Source organism: Zootoca vivipara, chromosome Z1 (genome assembly GCF_965207765.1).
Source record: "Zootoca vivipara chromosome Z1, rZooViv2.hap1.1, whole genome shotgun sequence".
Classification (NCBI taxonomy): Eukaryota; Metazoa; Chordata; class Lepidosauria; order Squamata; family Lacertidae; genus Zootoca; species Zootoca vivipara.
In genome coordinates this window covers 21940488-21953519 of record NC_142583.1, presented here as the reverse complement: position 1 = coordinate 21953519, position 13032 = coordinate 21940488, and the positions used below count along the sequence as shown (strand labels likewise).

Genomic DNA, 13032 nt, shown 5'->3' with positions numbered 1-13032 from the left:
ATTTCATACACAGTTATTACATACCGGGAAACAATATTTAAAAAGATCTGATCCATACTGATCACAAAGTGGGATTTCATGTATTCAATCAGACTGCTTTCTGTGTCTTGAATAGATGCTGTCAACATAATAGAAAAGTATTGCAACAGTTATGAGTTCAGAATATTTTCAAATTGCGGGTCAAAGTGTTTTTCCTTGTTTATAAACTGTTGGTGGAACATGTTTCTACTGCTGCTTGGAATAGATATAAAAATACAAACATGAGACATAGCGCAGTAAAGATGTGTACCCTAACTTTCAATCTCAGTAGACTTCCATACTTTAAAGCATGTTTCTCTAACACATACCACACATTATTTTTTTCTTCAGACCTTTCTGTTTGTGTTATGCACATTTATACTTCACAATGTTTTCTTTTACAAGTATACAGTTGACCAGAAAGTGGAGTAAACAAATGTCCATATTAAGTGGCTGATTTTGTGTCAGATAATTTTTCGCTCTCCAGTTGCAACACATCTTTATAAAAAAGTGCCAGGCCAGGACACAATGGTGAGAGAAATTTTCCCCTTCAGTTCTTTGAGCATTCTTGCCAAACAGGCATGCACCATACCTGAGATACTCCTACCATTAACTGCAAGGAGGATGTCACCACACCTGGAAGGAGGCAATATAAAATTGGTTAGTGGCACTTCAGCAGCTCCAAGGCAGGAATAGCTTGCCCTACTCATTTTTATCAGAAAGGTAGCAGATATGATGGAAAATGAGAATAGTCAAGTCAGGTTTTGCTAATTAATGATTCATTAAAAGCCAGCTGAATGGACTTGTTTTACAGATGCTTCAGATTTCAGTCTGACACTTCCAGAGGCAATGACTTTTATAACATCATGTGTCTGCAAGACTTTCAGACTGTGTTTCTAGTGTTTTTAATACTCTGTAAAAAAAATATACCCCTGCATTTTTTTCTAATTTCATGTTAATATTTTGATTTTCAAACACCTGCACTTAAAGTTCTCCATTTCACCAATGGAATTGAATCAGAATTTGCAAACCACCCACCTCTTTGAATTTGAACTCAGAAGTGAACATTCAGTTCTTCCTATTTAGGAATCACTTTGCCTTTGAAAACATTTCTGGTTCTATGTGTCCTGTCCTATAGCTCTATCTTCTGTTATGGATTTTACTGCACTGGCATAAAATTAAACCTACTTTGATCTTTAATAATCCCATGACTCCTTCCAGGCTTCAGCTTTCTCTGCAGACAAGAAGGTATTTTAAGATTAGTACCATGCCCTTCTCCCTGCCTTAACTGTTCCAGTATAAGCAGATGTACTGCCACACATGGTACTTTGTGACTTGCAGCTAAATGAAAGGAGAAAGCAGTTTGATTGCTGTGCCTGGTCAGCCTTTCAAACTAAGGGGTTGCGTTTTGCCCTGGTAAACCTGAGCCCCAAGTGCTGGTTTGACATGTTGCTCAGCAGCATAGAATTGGACCTTTGGGGTCAATTCTCAAAAAGCTAGGTGAGTAAAACATACTTGCAGAGGTTGTGACTGCATTTCTGAGCTTTCACATACCTTCCCCCATATACAAAATGTGCTGTGTGGTCAGGCATGTATGCGTGTGAACGCCAATATACATATACACGGCCTGCCTGCGTGATCCATCCATCCATCACAAAACAGCAGTGAAGTGATTTGATGGACAGAGTCTATATGCCTAATCCCGCCTCACATTCCCACATGGAGAGCATGCAAGTTTAAGAACCCTGTTGTATGTTAATACTGCACATCAAACTGATACATGAACCAGCAGCCCCCGTTAACAGAACTGTTGTGATAATGTGTATGGGAATAATTGGCTTATAAATAACTGCTAAACAATGTGGTTTCATCACCTGATTCTTCCATCATTATACGCTGGTGTCCCTCCAACAATGGATTTGATAAAGAATGGCTTGTTCCCACTGTGTTCTTCATAACCCCCCACGATACTGAAGCCAAGACTTCCTGCTGTATTTCTTCGTAATACAATTTCTTTGCAGCTGTATAAATACCTAGGGAAAAAATCATTCTACTTAATGGTTTGTTGTACAATTAAATCAAAATTATTGATGATATTCTGCTGGTTCACCCTTTTTTGGGCATATTGGACTTGAAAAGAAATGTATATGCCAGATCGGTATAGTTTGCACAAACTTCTAGTTTCAGTTTGGATGTTTTACACACACATTTAGCAGTGTTGTACAGACTTAGTTTCACCCATAAATATTCCGTTCTTGGGGTTTTCCAGGGAAACTGTTCTTATCTGCCTGTTTGGATTAAAAACCCATTTTGGATTATAAGATTGATAAGGGTAGTGACCTTCGTGTGATATAGAGCACCTTATTTTTCTGACTGAAGAAGGGTTTTCTGCAAATTGGAAGCTCATGGTCCTGTCCTGTCCCGTTCTTGCTATTGGGTCCAATAAAGCCTTTTGCAGTCACAGACACCAAAGTAGCAACCATCCTTTTAGTATCTTTGTCTTATAAGCACTAAGAAAAATATGCTTTAATTTTGAGGAGGTATTTAAAAACAATCCTTTAAAATGATGTTTCCATTTTGGGGATATTTGTTTGTTTGCTTGTTCTTCAGGGTTTTTATGGTACTGCTAGATGCGGCCCTTGGGAACTACAAATATTCACCTGCTGGCAAGATACAGGGCACACTGTTTGTGCAACAGTTAGCTGGCTGCTAATGTGAAAAGCAGGTGCCTCTTGGCCCTTGTGCACAAGGCTAGCTCTATTGCTTTGCCATCTGTGTGGGGCTTTTAGCATCCTGAATCCAATTTCTCATAAAGACAAAAAAACTCTAGATTTAACAGGGCTTTCCAAGGTCATGACCAAATGTTACTAGAATTTAGCCATTATTGATAGCTACTCACTAAGTCACATATCAACATTCTGGAGGAAACCAACCTGCTTAAGAGTTTGCATAGACAAGCATTTTGAACATATGGAACATACTAAGAGCAGAGCTTGAAGGAACCACTTTTTGGTTTACAAGTTACGCTCTTGGCCACACTGCTAAACCAGTGTGTGGGTTTAGAGAGCAATAAAATCCACTATAACCATGAGACCAAGAACAATTCCAGATCTCGAGCTGCCATATTCCAAAAACCTAACAAATACTAGCTTGCATACTAGTTTGCAATTTTCTGGGTGCTCAAACTTTGGATAATATATTGAGCTTCCACAATACCAAACATATCAAAATCAGGAATCTTCTCTGATGTACAGTGTACGATTTGACCTTTTTGTCAACTGTGTTGATTGTGTTGTTGCATGGAAAGGCAGGGGAGAAATGTACCACATGTTTGAACAAGGCTTTCAAGAATACAGCTATGGTAGCTTTACAGCAGGGGTCAGCAACCTTTTTCAGTCATGGGCCAGTCCACTGTCCCTCAGAGCATGTGGTGTGTGGTGGGCAGGACTATATTTTGAGGGGGGAAATGAACAAATTCCTATTCCCCACAAATAACCCAGAGATGCATTTTAAATAAAAGCACACATTCTACTTATGTAAAAACACCAGGCAGGCCCCACAAATAACCCAGAGATGAATTTTAAATAAAAGGACACATTCTACTCATGTAAAAACACGCTGATTCCCAAACCGTCGGTGAGCTGGATTGAGAAAGCAATTGGGCTGCATCCGGCCCACGGGCCTTAGGTTGCCTACCCCTGCTTTACAGTTTGGAAAAGAACTGAAGTATTTAAAGCAGCAGCTCTGGCCAAAGAAATTACAGTCGTACTTCGGAAGTCGAATGGAATCAATTCTGGAATTCCGTTCAACTTCCAAAACATTCAGAAACCAAAGCGCATCTTCTGATTGGCTGCAGGAAGCTCCTGCAGCCAATCGGAAGCCCCGTCAGACGTTCAGCTTCCAAAAATAATTGGAAAAGCTGAACACTCACTTCCAGGTTTGGATCGTTCGGGAGCCAAGGCATTTGAGATCCAAAGTACGACTGTACCAGAAAAAATACCCAGTTTGTAATTTGACAGCCATGTGATGCAGGTGGGTGGCTCAACCAAAATTTTATTGCTGTACAAGAAAATTGACTGGGGTACTTGCTGATCAGCACTGCTTTTCTTGGTTGGTAAATGCTGGTGATGGCTTGGATTATCCAGTGAAACAAGCTGTATTAAAAGATGGGGAGGACTTGGGGGGGGGTTAGATGTGGTTTGTTACAGATCAGACTTACAAACACAAAACATAACAGACTTCCTGTGTGTGTGTGTGTGTGTGTGTGTAACGTATGTGTAAGTGCATTAGGCAACTGCCCTGAAATGAGTGCTTTTTAAAGAAGAGTATCGTCTCTAAAGCCATTTATGTCATTTGACCTTTTACTTACCTGATCATTTCATTACTTAGCTTGTGAAGCTCCCAAGGAACACTACTGTAAACTGTTGGGATGCAATGCTGGAGAAAATAGGATTTGTTAGACAAACCTAAGTAAATAAAACTCAACAGCAAGCAGCACACGAGAGGTATCGAGCTGAAAAACATCTCCCCTGGTGAACAATGGATTAACTCGAAACGTAGGATCTATGATTGTGCGGAATGTTTCTATTTCCCCAGGTGGAATTATGGAGCTTGACAAGCCTTGTGACCCTAAAAGTTGCTCCTGGCTTTTAAGCTGACCTGGAGAAGATACAAAGTCCTTGTACCCAAATCCCTTCCTTGTTGCAAGAGACGGAGTCTCCTCTTTGCCCTGGTATCTGCCTTGAAGCCTAAAGACCATGCAGAGGGAGGCAAACGCAGAAGGGATATTCGAAAGTTGCACTGCTATTGCCATAACGGAATCATGATGTGACAGTTGGGGCTGGAACTGGGCTCAGAATCAGTTGTTTTCAAAGTAATTTTTTGAGGCTGGCCACAATACATGAGCTTGCTGCATCTCTAGCTGCAAACTTTTTGGGCTTTCAATTCCACACGTTCCAAAGCATTTGACTAATTCTGAATATTTGAGGTTACCACCAGCTGGAAGTTGGGGCAGTGAACCTTATGGTTTTGTCCACCAGCAATGGCTGTATGAAAAGCCCTATGAAAACTGTTGATTGTGGTTTATTATGTGTTTCTGTTGGTACCAAACTGAACAGAGCGCAAAAAAGGTGCTAGCGCTGTCTTTCCAAAATGAATTGAGGAACAAAATTAATCAACACACAGACAAGCAGAGCCCACACCCATCTGATCTGCTTGTCACAGTCAAGACAGCCAGAAGTAGTAAACAAACAAACAAAAGCAAAAAAACCCTTTGCTTTTCAGCCTTGTAAATGCCATTGCAGTGGTTACGTGCTTTGCTTGGCTTCATGACGGAAGGACAGCCGTTTCATTGAGGTGGAATTTCTAAATTGGTCTTTGGTGAGTCATCGTTTAGATGCTCTGGCAGTGCATGAGCAACAACTGCCTGCCCTCCCTGTATTATGAGTAAAATAAATGCTGTTACAAAACGGACATGCTTGCTGAAACTCATCAGTCAGAACTACAGACTGAAGTTTATCTTTCTGGAAACTTGAGAGGAAGGAGCAAAGGACTAATGAATGCAGAGTAGACAGGAAAAGAACAAAGCAACCCAGGTTCTGAAAATATGTGAATAACCTTAAATACTCATTTTAGGTGGCTATCTACCTATAAATACTAGAGAGAATGATCCAGGAAATGCATACAATAGTAACCCCCAAATTACTGCTACTCTTATTGCTGATAAGATTTAAAGTAGACCCCTAAAGTGGTTTCTTTGCAATGCTCGAACGCTATGCGCTGTGAAGTAGGACGCCCTGCCCATCCCTCAATTCAGTTGCTACAACTCCATTTGCACCAAGCTGTGTAGCTTTTACTGGCTTAAAATGCAGTGAGGTTGTTCCCCCAACATGCACATTCATGCACTGCATTTCAAATTGCATTTGCATTGTACACATCAGTATAGTTTGATGCGTTTCCAAAGTCGCGTCCACGCGGGTAGATGGATGGGGTGTGGGTACCCTCCTAGAACTTACGTTCCCACAGCCGATGGAAGATGGTTTGAGGAAAAACACATCAAAATGCAGCATTTCTCAATAAACTACAGGATGGATTGTGGCTAACCCTGTGTGCCCAGGGCTTCACGAATAGCAGTGCAATAGCTCTGGATTTAAGGAAAATGGAAGCGTATACACAGCCTAAAGAGCGAGGCTTCCCATTGATACTACACTTGCCTTGGCAGCTGCTGAAGAATAAGGCTACTCTCATTGGCCATAGGATATCAGCCTATGGCAACTTTGCTCTCCACTCCAAAATATATTCTTTCATCTTTGTCTTCACTGCCCCCTACTCTTCCCTTCTTGCCTCCCCTCCTCCTTCCTGTTCACCCCTTCCCTCGCTCTCCCCCCTCCAACTCTCCTACTATTTCTGCAGTGATTTATTACCGTTTTCAAGAAGCTGCGCATGCTGCTTTAAGTACGGTTTCCAAAATGCAATTAATACCTTTTTTTCAAAAAAAACAAAAATGATTTCTCAGTCATCTGCACTCCCAGCAACGAGCCTAAAGTAGACTGCATTCAGGATCAATATTTCCCACCCACCTGGTCCCTCAAGACAGCTTGATAACTGCAGGAAGGTTTGGGGAAAATATCCTTGAGGCCCATCTGACCTGCCTTAAAAGAACTGCTGGGCAGTTGCCCTTACCAGTTCCAAATGGGAACTCTGGTACTGAGAGGTTACATTCTCAGACAAGGGGGAAATGAGTTAATGTGTATTAATGTGATGCATGCTCTGGTAACAGGACCTGAAAAAGGGCTTCCAGATGTGAGGCACTGAGCTCAGAGAGTCCAGTACGGAGAAATAAAGACGGTGAGCATAAACTCACTTAGGTAAGATTAAAGTATCTGATAACCTGCTCTGTTAAGCGTTTTGACTCCTGGGTGCCTGGCCAAACAAGCAAAGTACTAGCTAGAAACACACCTCTGTTCCTATTGATTATAATCAGTGTCCAGCCGCCTCTTGCTACTGACTGCCCCCTCCCCTTTAATAATCTGAATTTAAGAAGGCCGATGTACCAGTTTGGCATACTAATCCCTTCTGGTGTTCGTATACACTGTGGCCCTTTTCTGCGAGTGGTGCTGCAGCTGGAGATAGGATTACAATGAATTTCCTGTTTGCAGACCTGCTGACATTGTGGGTGATTTTCCTTCAGTAAAAGAGGCCATGGGGGGGGGGGGAAGGGGAAGGATGGGGAAGCGGTAGTGCCTGCATACAGACTTGGAATACCGGTGAAAACTGCTGCTTTCATAGAAAAAATCCTTTCCACTAAGAGTTTTTTTTAAAAAAAACAACAACAACAACACACCTTTGTTTTCTATGTTGTGGGCAAAAGCATGGCATTTCTTTTCACTGAGGTACAGAGGGAATCTGCTAGGGGGTTACCACGCCTCATTTACAGGGCTGACACCTTTTAACTGCCATCTTCCTGTGCCTTCAATAGCAGAACGAAGAGCAGAAATTCAGCAGGTGAAGCTTTCCCTATCTCAGAAGGGCAGTGACCGTCAGTCAATGTTGAATGGGTCTATCATGCAACTGTTGAAAACCGTAAGAACCCTGCCTTCCCACCAATAATAATAAACAATGATAATAATAGTTATTGTTTATTAAATTTGTAATGACCCATCTTTTAAGATTTCACAGAAAGCTGCTCTTGGGGGCTGCTTCCTTATGCAGTAAAGGGGATACCAGCCCATTTCATCATAAAGGTAAAGGGGCCCCTGACCATCAGGTCCAGTCGTGTCCGACTCTGGGGTTGCGGCGCTCATCTCGCTCTATAGGCCGAGGGAGCCGGTGTTTGTCTGCAGACAGCTTCCGGGTCATGTGGACAGCATGACAAAGCTGCTTCTGGCAAACCAGAGCAGCACACGGAAACGCCGTTTACCTTCCCGCCGGAGCGGTCCCTATTTATCTACTTGCACTTTGATGTGCTTTCGAACTGCTAGGTGGGCAGCAGCTGGGACCAAACAACAGGCGCTCACCCCGTCGCAGGGATTCAAACCACCGACCTTCTGATCAGCAAGCCCTAGACTCTGTGGTTTTAACCCACAGTGCCACCTGGGTCCCCATTTCATCATAGTACCACTGTATTCTGCTCTGGTCAGACCTCACCTGGAGTACTGTGTCCAGTTCTGGGCACCACAGTTCAAGAAGGATACTGACAAGCTGGAACGTGTCCAGAGAAGGGCAACCAAAATGGTCAAAGGCCTGGAAATGATGCCTTATGAGGAATGGCTTAGGGAGCTGGGCATGTTTAGCCTGGGGAATGGAAGGTTAAGGGGTGATATGATAGCCATGTTCAAATATGTGAAAGGATGCCATATAGAGGAGGGGAAAGGTTGTTTTCTGCTGCTCCAGAGAAGCGGACACAGAGCAATGGATTCAAACTACAAGAAAGAAGATTCCACCTAAACATTAGGAAGAACTTCCTGACAGTAAGAGCTATTCGACAGTGGAATTTGCTGCCAAGGAGTGTGGTGGAGTCTCCTTCTTTGGAGGTCTTTAAGCAGAGGCTTGGCAGCCATCTGTCAGGAATGCTTTGATGGTGTTTCCTGCTTGGCAGGGGGTTGGACTGGATGGCCCTTGTGGTCTCTTCCAACTCTATGATTCTATGATCATTGGCTAGTCGCTAGTGCATGCCAACAGTGCTATTTTTCTAGGAAAAATAGGTACAGGAACTCACCATAAATGCCTCTCTTGTTCTCTTGGAATGGCAATGGCACCCGCCTGAGAGTTGCCGGAACTGAGTGCCGGTGATTTCTGGCTGAAAAGAAGCCCTGCATGCCAGGCATATTGCATCAGCCTCTCTAAGAACAGGGGCTCAAATAAACTCCCAAGGACCACTTTTCTCCTTTTAGTGACCTAAGAGGACTCATTGCTATGCTAGCCAGAGGAAAACATGTTTGTTACAGTTTCAGCTCAGGGCTTTTAAAAAACCCATCCTGTTAAGTTGTTTGTTTGTTTTTCCTCTCATGTGCCCCATGACTTCTTTGTACTATGACAGGTCTCTCTAAATCTCTCCCTGGTCACCTTTCATCCTTTTCTCTCTGCTCCAGGATTGGGAATCTTCTTCAGACCAAGGTCCATATACTCTAGCAGGTAACTTTCTGGGGGCCAGTTGCCAACATGGAAACAGATATGACCTTAGTACAGTAGGCTGCAGTCCAGCCATTCAAAGGACAGAGGGTTCAGCACAAAATGCAAGGGTACAGTTCAAGGGCACCCTCCAGCCAGGCAAAAGACCTTGAAGATATGGAGGTGGGCCTTGAGGAGAGCCCTGAGGGTCAAAGAAGCCACATTAGGCTTCTGTGCTCATGGTACCCTGCCCCTTCTCTACTCCATAGCATTAAGTCTCTCTCTGCACCAGGGCATAATCTAATCTCTCTGTTGGTTCTGCACCATCATATTTTAGTTACCTTCTTTATCTGTTGCTGTATCAAGAAGTCTTCCGATTCTATTCCCCCTCCCCCATTCTCTCCACTCTCATCTCCTTCAGTTTCTACCTGCAGTTTTAACGCTTGTTCCGTTTCTGTTTCTCCTCCCCCACCCAGTCCATTTCTCTCCTCCTGGTTGCCAAGTGATCTGGAAGCGGCCCACCAGACTTTCAGCGTAGAAGTCTCAGGCACCACCTACAACTAGGGACACTCAAGGATTTCATTTGCGCCGTACTCTTAAGCCCTGCAACCCAATTCACACTCTCCAGACTGTTGTGTCAGCTAGGATGCAGCTATCCTTCTGTTTTTGCGCTCACTCGGTTTTTGTGATGCAGGTCCAAAAAAAAAAAGAGTTCCAAAATGGTTTGTTTTCTTGAGAAAACACATTCAAAAATTGTTTGGGGTGAGGTGTTTTGTTTTGTTTTTAAGTCACAGATTGAAGTGGAAACAGGGCTTATGAATAAACATATGTAAACTGAGATGGACTGGCAAGAGACTGATCTGCCTATCCTTAGGCTCAAAAGCCCGGTGCCAACTCCACCCTACAAATCAGATTCCGGGAAGCAATTTAGATGGAATGATGCAGACATTATTCTACCCCTCCTCCCCATTTTTTAATGGGCTAGGGTGGTTCCTTGTTCTCACAAAGAAATGGGGAAGTCCCCAAAGCAATGAGTGTTCGGAAATTTTGCAGGGAGTTCTTGAATAAACACTATTTTTTTTACATTAAGGAAGCCTCCTTTAGAAGCACCATCACCTAACACAGTGGTTTTCAAATCTTCTCTCTTTAGTGAATCTCGACTTGCCTGCTGCAGAATTCTTCAGCATCCATCACAGTACCCCCAGTGGCTCTGAGAGTACTACATTCAGTTTATGCAGACTCTGGCCAAGCCTGTTGCACCTTACCATTGTGCAAGGGGAAATCTAGAACACATCCCACGACACTTCCAACTCCACACTACAGAAGATGAGCATATCTCTCTCAATTATTTGTGTCTGCTATTACCGAGCTTCTCACTTGAGGAATCCCCAATAATCCCCATAGCTCTTTACAACATGCTTTTCAATAACACATTGCTGTATATGTGATACACCTTCCCATTTAGACAGAGGATAAACTAATACAACATAACCTAGATACTTCATATATTTTGATAAGTGGAAGATGAGATTAAAACAAAAAGTGAGTGTGCAAAGCTGCAAAAGAAGTCTCTTATATAACTAAACATTTTCTCACTGATGGGCTGCTTGAGGGAAGATTTAGCTTGAGGCTAGATTTAATTCAGTGTCAGCCTGGAAGGGTCTCGTTTTTAAAATTCCATTTCAGATGAATGCTGCAATGATTTATGCCCCATGGAGTCATTAAAATGTGCTGCGTGAGTGGGTGACAAAGTACGCACTCTGTGGTTTTACTAAAAATTGCAACACAGCTGCTTCCGGCCCATTAGAGAGGTGAATGTTTTCTTTTCTTTTTCTTTCTTTTTTTTGAGGGGGAGGGGGTTTGGATAATGTTCAGCCCATGAGCCTGCACACAGTTTTTGAACATCTGGGCAAAGTCAAACAATTTAAAATGGCATATAACTAAAACGGTGTCTGTGCAGTCTGCAAGCTGCAGCGACTGTCTGGGAGGACGCAGGGTGGTCTGGGATTCAAGATCCTGTATTCTAAGACCATAGATGCGATCTCTGCAGGGTTTCCCTTGCTACTTTGACAGCCAGACACATTTTCAGAAATGGGCCTGCTCAGGATCTTTTCTGCTCCCTTAAATACAGTCCTTTCTGTGTGTGGTGTGTGTACACACATGCCAAGTCTGGAATTAATTCAGGTGTCAATGCAATACATCAATTCAGGGGAAAGAACCAGGTAAGCACCCCAAAGCCATCAATAGTGAATCTGTGACCCTCCGAGTGATGCTACTGGACTTTGGGATGCGGGTGGCGCTGTGGTCTAAACACCCGAGCCTCTTGGGCTTGCTGGTCAGAAGGTTGGCAGTTCGAATACCCGCAACAGGGTTAGCTCCTGTTGCTCTGTCCCAGCTCCTGCCAACCTAGCAGTTTGAAAGCACACCAGTGCAAGTAGATAAATAGGTAGCGCTGTGACAGGAAGGTAAACGGCTTTCCCGTGCACTCTGGTTTCCATCACAGTGTTCCGTTGCACCAGAAGCGGTTTAGTCATGCTGGCCACATGACCCGGAAAGCTGTCTGCGGACAAACGCCTGAAAGAGGTGAGCATTGCAACGCCATAGTTGCCTTTGACTGGACTTAACCGTCCAGGGGTCCTTTACCTTTTACTTTTACTGGACTACACTTCCCATCAGTGCTGGCCACTAGACATGCCACCTGGGGCTGATGGGAACTAAGAGTCCATGAACATCGGAAGGGCCACAGATTCCCTATCCCTGCCATAAACCTTTTCCTTCACAATCCCTTTCAGCACATGGAAACACTCCTTGGACTTACCGTGGGACCTCGAGCCACATCACCCAGGAAGGAGACCATTCGCTCTGGCTAGACGTGTTCAAACTGGCATCAAGCAATGAGAGGTCATTGCCCTCCTCCAAGGTCTCACACTCTTTCATTTCTAATGCTTTGAGGACAACAGATGAGGAGATGTTTTTCAAAAGGGCTACAGCCTCCCCACGGCTCACACCTGTCAGATCAATTCCATTCACATTGAGCAGAATATCACCTGGTAGGCAGGAAATGAAGGAGGAAAACACCTGTTAGAAGTTAATAAAATACACTTTTGTACCTCTAAAATCAGGGGCGGCCAACTAGCAGCTGGGTGGTCCTTAGAGCAGTTTTTCTGCCTTTTATAAAATATGTTTTTGAGGTCAGTTGTAGAAAAAGAACGGTTTTTCCTTGGGGTTTTGCTCTACCCCAAACTCCATTCTAAGAACACATGCCAATGGGGAACTTAACATGTTTTGGTACAGTACCCATAGATATAGATGGGTTGTTGCCTACAGGTTTGGAAGCTCTGGATTCAGATTCCAGTTCAACAAGAGGTAGCGTTTGGTATGTTGCTGACTTGACTTCAGTTTCTCCCCACCCCAATAAGAGAAATTAATAATTTGGGGGGAAAGGTGGTGATATTTGTTGTCCTGAATGAGCAACCAAATCAGTTTGCCTGTGAGCATTGCAAGCAAAATAAAACTGCAATATCCTTCTAGATCTCTGGTTGTAGAAGAGCTGCATTTTAGACTTGTGCTCTGCCAACGAATCACTAAAAGAAAATGCAATGTTGTGTTTGTTTAAAAGTGGACTCCTGTGCTTGCCTACTCAGAAGTATGCCACACTGAATTCCATGGGGTTTACTTAATCTTAGGTGTGTACAGCATTGCAGCTTTCACGTTTAACTATTTCCCCTGAAATCTGTTGGGAATTATTGTTGCTTTTAACCACCAGTCATTGGCTTGGCCTGCTGCTGTTTTGCTTTAAACATTGCACCAGTTCACTGTTATTAATATCAGCAGGGCTGATTAACTCTAGTTTAGGGTGGTATGAATCTGTGCTGTCCCAAATGTCTATGGGAGGAGGGATTATTT

General features: G+C 43.3%; 1 protein-coding gene across 7 annotated transcripts in view; it reads right to left on the bottom strand.

Annotated features, from left to right (window-relative positions):
* Positions 1-278: 278 nt before the first annotated feature.
* LNX1 (ligand of numb-protein X 1) overlaps positions 279-13032 on the bottom strand; it is a 126119-nt gene continuing 113365 nt past the window's right edge. For all 7 annotated transcript variants that reach the window (XM_088659373.1, XM_088659379.1, XM_035112090.3 and 4 more), the window contains 3 exons: positions 11945-12173; positions 1893-2051; positions 279-654 (listed from right to left, as the gene is read on the bottom strand). In XM_088659373.1, coding sequence (XP_088515499.1) covers positions 519-654; positions 1893-2051; positions 11945-12173 — 524 coding nt within the window. In that variant the 3' untranslated portion in view covers positions 279-518. The remainder of the gene's footprint in view (positions 655-1892; positions 2052-11944; positions 12174-13032) is intronic.